The sequence below is a fragment of the Eurytemora carolleeae genome, unplaced genomic scaffold (genome assembly GCF_000591075.1).
Source record: "Eurytemora carolleeae unplaced genomic scaffold, Eaff_2.0 scaffold53, whole genome shotgun sequence".
NCBI classification, from domain to species: Eukaryota; Metazoa; Arthropoda; class Copepoda; order Calanoida; family Temoridae; genus Eurytemora; species Eurytemora carolleeae.
In genome coordinates this window covers 28233-37607 of record NW_019396380.1, presented here as the reverse complement: position 1 = coordinate 37607, position 9375 = coordinate 28233, and the positions used below count along the sequence as shown (strand labels likewise).

At 35.3% G+C, this 9375-nt stretch overlaps 1 protein-coding gene across 2 annotated transcripts in view; it reads right to left on the bottom strand.

Annotated features, from left to right (window-relative positions):
- Positions 1–799: 799 nt before the first annotated feature.
- LOC111702083 (targeting protein for Xklp2 homolog) overlaps positions 800–9375 on the bottom strand; it is a 14292-nt gene continuing 5716 nt past the window's right edge. Inside the window, exons 9-21 of one of the 2 annotated variants that reach the window (XM_023473647.1) lie at positions 8361–8435; positions 7850–7918; positions 7573–7651; positions 6948–6996; positions 6251–6385; positions 5040–5117; positions 4566–4618; positions 4098–4209; positions 3709–3869; positions 2874–2940; positions 2433–2490; positions 1511–1598; positions 800–936 (exon numbers count right to left, since the gene is read on the bottom strand). In XM_023473647.1, coding sequence (XP_023329415.1) covers positions 815–936; positions 1511–1598; positions 2433–2490; positions 2874–2940; positions 3709–3869; positions 4098–4209; positions 4566–4618; positions 5040–5117; positions 6251–6385; positions 6948–6996; positions 7573–7651; positions 7850–7918; positions 8361–8435 — 1146 coding nt within the window. In that variant the 3' untranslated portion in view covers positions 800–814. The remainder of the gene's footprint in view (positions 937–1510; positions 1599–2432; positions 2491–2873; positions 2941–3708; positions 3870–4097; positions 4210–4565; positions 4619–5039; positions 5118–6250; positions 6386–6947; positions 6997–7572; positions 7652–7849; positions 7919–8360; positions 8436–9375) is intronic. The other variant, XM_023473648.1, reaches the window with a different exon arrangement.

Genomic DNA, 9375 nt, shown 5'->3' with positions numbered 1-9375 from the left:
TGCGGATCCGCGGATCCGGATCCGCATCAAAATGATACGGATCCGAAACACTGATGTGGACACAGGACAATATTGTATTAGTAACTTGAAAGTGTTTAATTCTAGCAATTTCCTGTTTCTGTAGCAAGTCACTCTTAAACCAAAAAATAGAATTGAAAGTGATCATTTTAAAAATGAGAAAAACATAAATATTTCAAGCATCCATTAACAGACAAAGATGGGTGGGTTATGGGTGCCACTGTGAATCGGACATGCCAATCTTTTTAAAGGGAGGGTCACCTACACTCACGTTTTCAGTCCCTTTAACGGTTTTATTTTGTTGAGCTAAGATTACTCTTCTAATGAAAGTTATTTTAAGGACTGGGACAGAGACAAGATCCAGCCAACCCAGCTGTTGTCCTGGTGTTCTATATTTGTATTCTTTACATGAGAAATATTATCTGAGAAGTTTACCATTTCAGATAACAAATATACAATGAGACTAGACTTCATTTCTTCAGTATATTGCCAATAGAACCACCAGGAAAACATCCTTATCATTTATCATTCATACTTGTTTCTTTTACTAATATCACATATTTCTTATTTTAAATCTGATAATTATGTCTGTACCAGATTTCAACCTGTACAAGCCTTGCCTCAGCAGGAAAGTGATTTATATATTATCTATTAAAGATAAATTATATGGTCCCAGGTTAGAACCTAACGTTCTACAAGTTTGGAGAATAGGGGCGTGGCCGATATGCCTCGAGCTGGCGAATCCCTAAGGTTCGTAGATCAACACATTTCTCCCGACTGAATAAAAGTAAAATTCTTACTTTGGATTATCAAGACCCTTAGCTATGGGCTGTGCATGGAACTCCCGAGCATGCTTTTCTTCCTCCAGCAGCTTCTTTATCCTTTCCTCTTTACGTGCAGCAGACATAGTGTCCCTCTCTAGATATATTGAGAGACATGATAAAAATTCACGTTGAAAAACCCAGAAAAATCGACGAATTACGTCTGTTGTTTTTTGAAATGTTGGATAAGAAGATGTTCCGATGTATGGGAAGCAAAAAAAGAACCAAAGATGGACGCGACTTTTCTTGAAAACGCTAAATATAGAAACGTTTCAAAACAAACAATTTTAAACATATCGAGATCCAAAATTGACCAGTGGCCTCAGGCGAATTTTTAAAATGATAATAATGTTTTAAATTCATTGTTTAACTTTCCTCGCTATAAGTCAAAGTTACACAGAATACACGTTTTTTCCAAAGGGGCCGAATATGGTCGGTTCCACTTCAAGTATTAATTTCTTAAAGTTTTAAGCTGGCGCCCAATTGAAACGGGTTATTGGGGGATTTGAGACGCGACTTAAATGCATTAAATTCGGACACAGATTGACAATATGAATAAAAAACACCCGTAAAAAAATAAGATTTAAAAAGTGTTACATTGGAATTGATATATTTTACGTCTACGATTTATCATCAGTGAACATAGAAAAACCGCAGTTCTGAATACAGACCTGCGAATGAGAAAGGTTCAGGTACAGTTGACCGTTTATTAGCCTGGGGCAGTGCTACAGGGACTCCCCAGTGAGGAACAGGTTTAGCCTTCATTCAGCAAGTTATCTTCACATTTTTTGGCAGGCTTAGTAGACAAATGTAATATTTATGGCAGATTTAATGGACAAAGGTAACATTTATGGCAGATTTAATGGACAAATGTAATATTTAGAGCAGATTTAATGGACAAAGGTAAAATTTATGGCAGATTTAATGGACTAAGATACTAACAGTATTAGTGGCAGATTTAATGGACAAATGTAATATTTATACCAGATTTAATGGACAAAGGTAATATTTATACCAGATTTAATGGACAAATGTAATATTTATACCAGATTTAATGGACAAAGGTAATATTTATAACAGATTTAATGGACAAATGTAATATTTATACCAGATTTAATGGACAAAGGTAATATTTATAACAGATTTAATGGACAAATGTACAGATTTAATGGACAAATGTAATATTTATACCAGATTTAATGGACAAAGGTAATATTTATGGCAAATTAAATGGACTAAGATACTATTTGTAAAAGTAATTTGTAATGGACAATGCTACTATTTGTGGTAGATTTTATAGACTAAGATACTATTATTAACAGTGTCAGATGACTCAAGATATTTTAAGCGTCTGTATTATGTTTGTGAGTGTGACATTATTACTGGAATATTTTTCGCTGGGAGATTACTATTGTGACATTGTCAGCGAGTCAGAATATCTTTTTTGTTTCTACAGATAGTTCACTAATTTCAATTAGGGATTTATGCGTTTACATATCTTTGAAGGTAAAGATTTATTTCCATTTTTGACCCAAAAAAAATCTCACTAAAATTTTAAAGGTGGAACCAGATTGATCCTAGATTAACCCCTGCCTTGATTATACGCTCATGTTCAAGAACAGGTTCTACCGGGGCTCTTCTACTACCCAACCTAACAAACACAAAACTAATTAATCAATCACTTAGCCAGTCCACCAACCAACCAATTAATCATTCAGCCTGTCAACCAACTAATCAATCAATCAATCAATCATTCAGCCAGTCAACCATTCGCCAGGGGATCGATCAATGAATGAATGAATGAATGAATGAAAGGATGAATGAATGAATGAATGAAAGGATGAAAGGATGAAAGGATGAAAGGATGAATGAATGAATGAAAGGATGAATGAATGAATGAATGAATGAATGAAAGGAAGGATGAAAGGATGAATGAATGAATGAATGAATGAATGAATGAATGAATCAATCCGCTAGGGATCAATTATCAATCAACCAACAAATCAACCAAATCAATCAATCAATTGTGTTTACCTCTGCTTCAGAGCAAATGCAGGGGATTCCGGTTCCACTACAGGTAAAACTTTTCTATCAGGGATTCCTAAAACAGAAGAAGATGATTATGGAGTGAAAATAGTTTAAAACTTTTCTTGAAAAAATCTTTTTTCTTCACAGAAAAAGTTTAGCGACATAAACATTGTTTTTAATTGTTTATTAAACAATTTAAAAAAATCAAGTGGTTTAAACCTTACATAAAACAAAAATGTTAAAACTTAAAACTTCATAAGATCCAATTCGTTAGACCATTCCTTACGGTTACTCTAGGTCTGGATCCAGATCAGAAAATGTATGCAGATAAACGGATCCGGATTCACAAAGTATCAACAAAACCAACAAAACCAACGAAACAATTTTTTAGCTCTCAAAACACACATTTTCATTGTATTGTAGTGATGAAATCTCCCTAATAATTGAATCACTTATTAATTGAACAATTTTTTTTCGTTTGCTTTCTACTAAAAGTAATGAGCTAACTTTTAAACAAATGTTCATAAGCTGGAGGCACAGGACGGATCCAGGATCCGGGTGCACTATTAACAGGACGGATCCAGGATCCGGGTCGACTATTAACAGGACGGATCCATTTTTTACAGACGGATCCAGGATTTAGATCCGTTTATTTAACCAAACGGACCCAGGAACCGGTTTTATTTTTTACAAGACAGATCCAGAATCGGGATACATTTAGTTTACAAAATGTATCTAGGAACCGGATCTTTTTAAAAAAACGGATTCCGGATCCATTTTTAAGACGGATCCCGGATCCAGATGAAAATGAAATAAATCCTAGGAACTGATGGATCCCAACCTGTTGGTCCTTGAAGGATCTTCTTATTGAGAGGCCGGCTATGGAAGGGTTCAACGTGCTCCTCCTGAAGTTGAGGTTTAGCGAATGGTTTTGATGCTTTGGCGAGGTTAAAGGGTTGAGGAATGGTGCAAGGACGTTTCTCCACCTCGCCGTAGTTATATCTGTATAAATTGTCTTTTTGAAGTGTCCACCTGATGAACAAAATATCGCGGATTTTCATTCATTGCGCATTTCTTACGGTAGATTAACGCAATATAGCTAGTCAGAGCAGATTTTTTGCCTTTATGAGAAAAGATGAAAATTTTGAAATTAACTGGGAAGTTTAAAATCTTTTTACATTTAAAAAAAAAAAATCAAAAAAGTTTTTTAAGTAGTATAGCCCTACTGACCTAGGGAGCGTCTCTCCGACCGCCTTGGCGTGGAACTGGTTCATCTTCATCTCCTTCAACTCCAACTCCTCCTTCTCCTTCTGGCTCATGACATAAGTGGGTCGGCTTCTACCTACAATTATTTTCAATGCATTTTCTGGTTTCAATCAAAAAATTTTTTCTTCAAAGTTAGATTTTTAAAAAGTATAAACAGCTGAGAATTCTTGAACCGTGGATTTTGAAATCAAGCATGGACCTCGATCTTGAATTTTGCGATAAACAAATGAGAGAACAGAGAAATAGCGAATATCCAAAATCAAGAGAGGTGCCTACTGCCTACTGTAGATTTTGAGTTCAGATAAAATCAAATCACAAGTTGCAGGGGTGGCCAAGACTCCAGTAATAGATCGAAGTTTCAAGCCCTCGACATGTCCTGGCTTTTCAGCCCGGACTTCACTGCTGTGAATAAATAACTCTTTTTTAACTTACCTTTCGTTGTGAGCATAGGGGTCTTGGGGACTGTTAGTTTAGGGGACTGAGACCTAGAAAACACAGAAATTTATGAAGCTAGAAAATACTTATGAATATTAGATAAAAAGTAAGATAATAGTCATAAGACAGCCATCGAATTTTTTGCATTTCTATTTGATTTAAAATACTGAAAAATTCGCGACAAGTAATTAATTACTATTTCGGAATCTTATAGTTTTGGAAATAATTAAAGGATAGGTTTAGGCAATCAATTGAAGGGGTTTTAGCTAAGACTTTATAAATGATTGAATCATTTAGAAAGTCTAAGCTGAAACCCCTTCAAAGACGATGTGCACTGAATTAATTGCGATTTAACATGAAATTTTGAAGGCTGAAAAAAGCTTTGATCAACTTAATTTGATTTGATGTGAACAAAATCACTCCCCCCCCCCCCCCTCCAAACCAGATTTGCGTGAGGGATGAGGAGTTTACCTAAGGCGAATCTTATTAGGACTAGATGACCTCCCTCTAGGCTTTGACCGGAATCTATCAGGAGTGCCTGCCTGGAATCTGACGTTAAAAAAAAATTAAGATTTAAAATAAAAGTGCAACCTCTCGTGATTATAGTATTGTAAGGTTAGGTGAAGTTATGACAGGTAAATAATTACAGTAGGTTGATCTATCTTAAGTGAACTACGCATTTATCAAGACACATTGACGGCCAAGTAGGCTTGTGCAGTGGCTTTGACACATTGACGACCAAGAAGACCGTGTAAAGCAGCTTAGACACATTGACGACCAAGAAGACCGTGACACATTGACGACCAAGAAGACCGTTAATGGCAGCTTAGACACATTGACGACCAAGAAGACCGTGTAAAGCAGCTTAGACACATTGACGACCAAGAAGACCGTGTAAAGCAACTTAGACATATTGACGACCAAAAAGATCGGGTAAAGCAGCTTAGACACATTGACGACCAAGAAGACCATGTAGAGCAGCTTAGACACATTAACGACCAAGAAGACCATGTAAAGCAGCTTAGACACATTGACGACCAAGAAGACCGTGTAAAGCAGCTTAGAAACATTGACGACCAAGAAGACCGTGTAAAGCAGCTTAGTCACATTGACGACCAAGAAGACCATGTAGAGCAGCTTAGACACATTAACGACCAAGAAGACCAATTATAGCAGCTTAGACACATTGACGACCAAGAAGACTTGTGTAAAGCAGCTTAGACACATTAACGACCAAGAAGACCAATTATAGCAGCTTAGACACATTAACGACCAAGAAGACCGTGTAAAGTAGCTTAAACACATTAACGACCAAGAAGACCAATTATAGCAGCTTAGACACACTAACGACCAAGAAGACCATGTAAAGCAGCTTAGACACATTAACGACCAAGAAGACCATGTAAAGCAGCTTAGACACATTGGTGGTCAAGAAGACCGTGTACAGAAACTTGGATACATTCATGGCCAAGAAGACTGTGTACAGCAGCTTGGACACATTGACGACCAATAAGATCGTGAACAGCAGCTTGGACACATTGACAGAAATATTGGGGAACTTGCAGTCTGCTAAAAGATTTTTTTAGAGAAGTACTAAGATTAAAGAGAAGTACACTAAAATCGATTGATCAGAATAATTGATTAATTGGCTGATTGATTTAATTAATTGATTAATTGATTACTTGGTTATTTGTTCCGCCATGGATCTGTATTTATCCTTTGCTGAGTTTTCTTCTGAGTGTCTTCTCTTCCTGTTCATCTCTGCTCTAGATTTAAATATATTTAAAGGAACTGTTCTCTTCCTGTTCATCTCAGCTCTAGATTTAAATATATTTAAAGCGACTGTTAACGTAAAGTAACCCACTTTTGTATGAGTGCCAAGTGCGGTTCAAAATGTTAACTTTTTTCTGTTAAAGATTGAATTAGATCCATCCATGTTATTTTTGTAATCTAATATTTTCGACTGCTTCTTCCGAAACAATTCACAATTTATCAGAATTGAACACTTTTCAAACAAGAGACAACAATATCTTCCACATTATTGATTAGAAAAGGTTTCAAGGGTAACAATCTGCATCGGGCATAGCCCTCTTTAAATGGAAGGCCACTTGAAATTACAACAAAAATCCCTTTAATAATTTCTTAGGAATGTTATTTGTTTCCTTTGCTTAATAAATTTGGTGGAAAAACAGATGTCCATTTTGTGTTCCCCCCCCCCCCCCCTCTTCTAACTCTATAAAATATTTCCCCGTAGCTTGCTTTGACCCGCAAAATCTGAAATGGTTCTATAAGGATGACACTGAATTATTCAGGGAAAACATTAAAAGGAAAAAATCTTTTTTCGTCTAAATTTTTCGTTTGCATTCAACAGTTATTTACCTGGGGAATGGAACTGGTTTTGTCGTCTCTTTGTTTACATTACTCTCCACTTAAAAGAAATCCATCAAAACATACGTAACCATTTGAATTTATAATAATCAACACGTGATAAAGCTATATAAAATTCGGATATAAGAAAATATAGATAAGCTTAAGCTTTAAGTAAGATCACACATACGGTTAAACTAAAAATATGATGTTTAATGCTATAAAATAAGATACTGTGGGGGGTAATATAATTATCAATGACCCCCCGACCCCACTTGTCACGGAGATCAAATTCGGATATAAGAAAATATAGATAGCTTAAGCTTTAAGTAAGATCACACATACGGTTAAACTACAAATAAGATGCTAAATGCTATAAAATAAGATACGGGGGGGGGGGAGTATAGTTATCAATGACCCCCCGACCCCACTCGTCACGGAGATCAAATTCGGATATAAGAAAATAAAGATAGCTTAAGCTTTAAGTAAGATCACACATACGGTTAAACTAAAAATAAGATGTTTAATGCTATAAAAAAAGATACGGGGGGAGGGTTAATATAATTATCAATGACCCCCCGACCCCACTTGTCACGGAGATAAAACAGGAAGAAAAATAAATATATGTTTTGTGTTCCTGTAGGTTTACTATAACTTCGGAGCAGTCTAGAGAAATCTGGGGCATCGGGGACACTCATAGATCTACGACGAGATTCCTGAATAAAGAAACTGAAATTAAGTTTTTCGGTTTGATAACAAATTATGGTAAAATAATAAGAAAAATATGCCTACAGGGCTTTAAGTGATAATAGCAGTTTTGAAAAAATAAGAAAGATCCCTGAAAAAAGGACAAAATGAGAAAAGGCAAATAGTTATTTCATCAAGGGGGGGGGGGACCCCAAAGATAAACTTACCTTGACCCTAGCTGACGTGGCAAACTTAAACTCCGCTGGTCTGGTCAACACAGTAGCTTTCAACGCCGGCTATATTTTAAAATATATTTTTAAAAATTAATATTAAGGTCACTCATAAGAGGTGTGTATATTTGCATAAAATTATCACCCTCCACCTCTTCAAAATTAAATTTCGCACCCCTTAAGAGATAAAATTCGTTCCCCAGTACACTAAGATAATTCTTCAAAATACTACAGAATACTTGAAACTGTAAAATAGGAAAACGATTGCTAGACTTAAGTTATGATTTTGAATAGCCATTGAACATGAAGTCTTATCAATTTGGGCAGTGTACATTTACAGTGGACAGACCCATTTCACTAAGTTAATTGATTTAAGCTACTGATAAAACTGTTTGCGTTAAAATCAAATACACATTAGATTGTTTAAAGGTCGTCTTTCTTTTCCACTATTTACGGGTCACACAGTGGATTTTTTTCTTTCCAATGAAAACCTCTATACTTAGGTTACCTGAGCGTTGGCTTTCATTGGCTGGTTCAGTTTCTTCCCAGTTATAGATTTCTTAACTTTGAAATCAGCACTCTCCTAGTAAATAACAAGTTCTTATCAAAAATCAATGTTGGATGAAAATACCGTTGATGATAAGTTTTGAATACTTGATTCAAGAAGAATCGCAGACATATATATTTCTTGGAAGCCCCCCCCCCCCCATGCTTTTTTAAAGGTTTTAACCGCCGAATTGGGGAAATACATGAGTTTTTGAGAGGAATCAAAAAGGGGAAAAACTTACCTTTTGATGTTCAGGGGGGCTGGGTTATTTCTTGAAAATATATACCCCTTAAGAATTGCTCTTGAAAATATATACCCCTTAAGAATTGCTCAATATTAATAGTTTTCAGAAATCACGAATGAAGAACTTGTCAACGTAAATTTATACTGGGGTGTTTATTTTCTAGAAAATCATTCCCTCCCCCCCTGTTGTGTAATTTATTTAATGGTTCTCAATAATTTGTTAAATGTTATTGGAACGCGGTTTGTAAATTGAGAACAGTCCCTTAGCGCATTTTGTAAATTTAGAGCAATCCCATAAATAGCTTGATTAAATTCGTGATTTGGTTCTGAATAATAATATTCTCAATATTTTTTACATATTCTGTTTGTTTATTTACTGTTTGTTTACAACTTTAAACCAGTTTGCACTAAATTCTGTGCAGTACTCTTGGCCATCTGGTCTCACTACCAGGTTAGAAAGATTGAGCAAATTTTTCCACATAAAGTCAAATTGGTTAAAATTGTTAAAATATTTTAATTAATAATTTGGAATTCTTTCATTTTTTAGTTGGATTTAGTTTGTGAAATCGGCGGATCTGAGGTAGAATTTTATATTAAAGGCTCTATTTACGGCTTTATTTACAAGTGAAATCTTTTTAAACAGTGAAATAGTTATTAACCCATTGATGCCAAAAGCGTCGTTTTTTGATCCGTTCTAAAACTTTTAAATTTGGAAGATTTTCTTGTTTCTTTT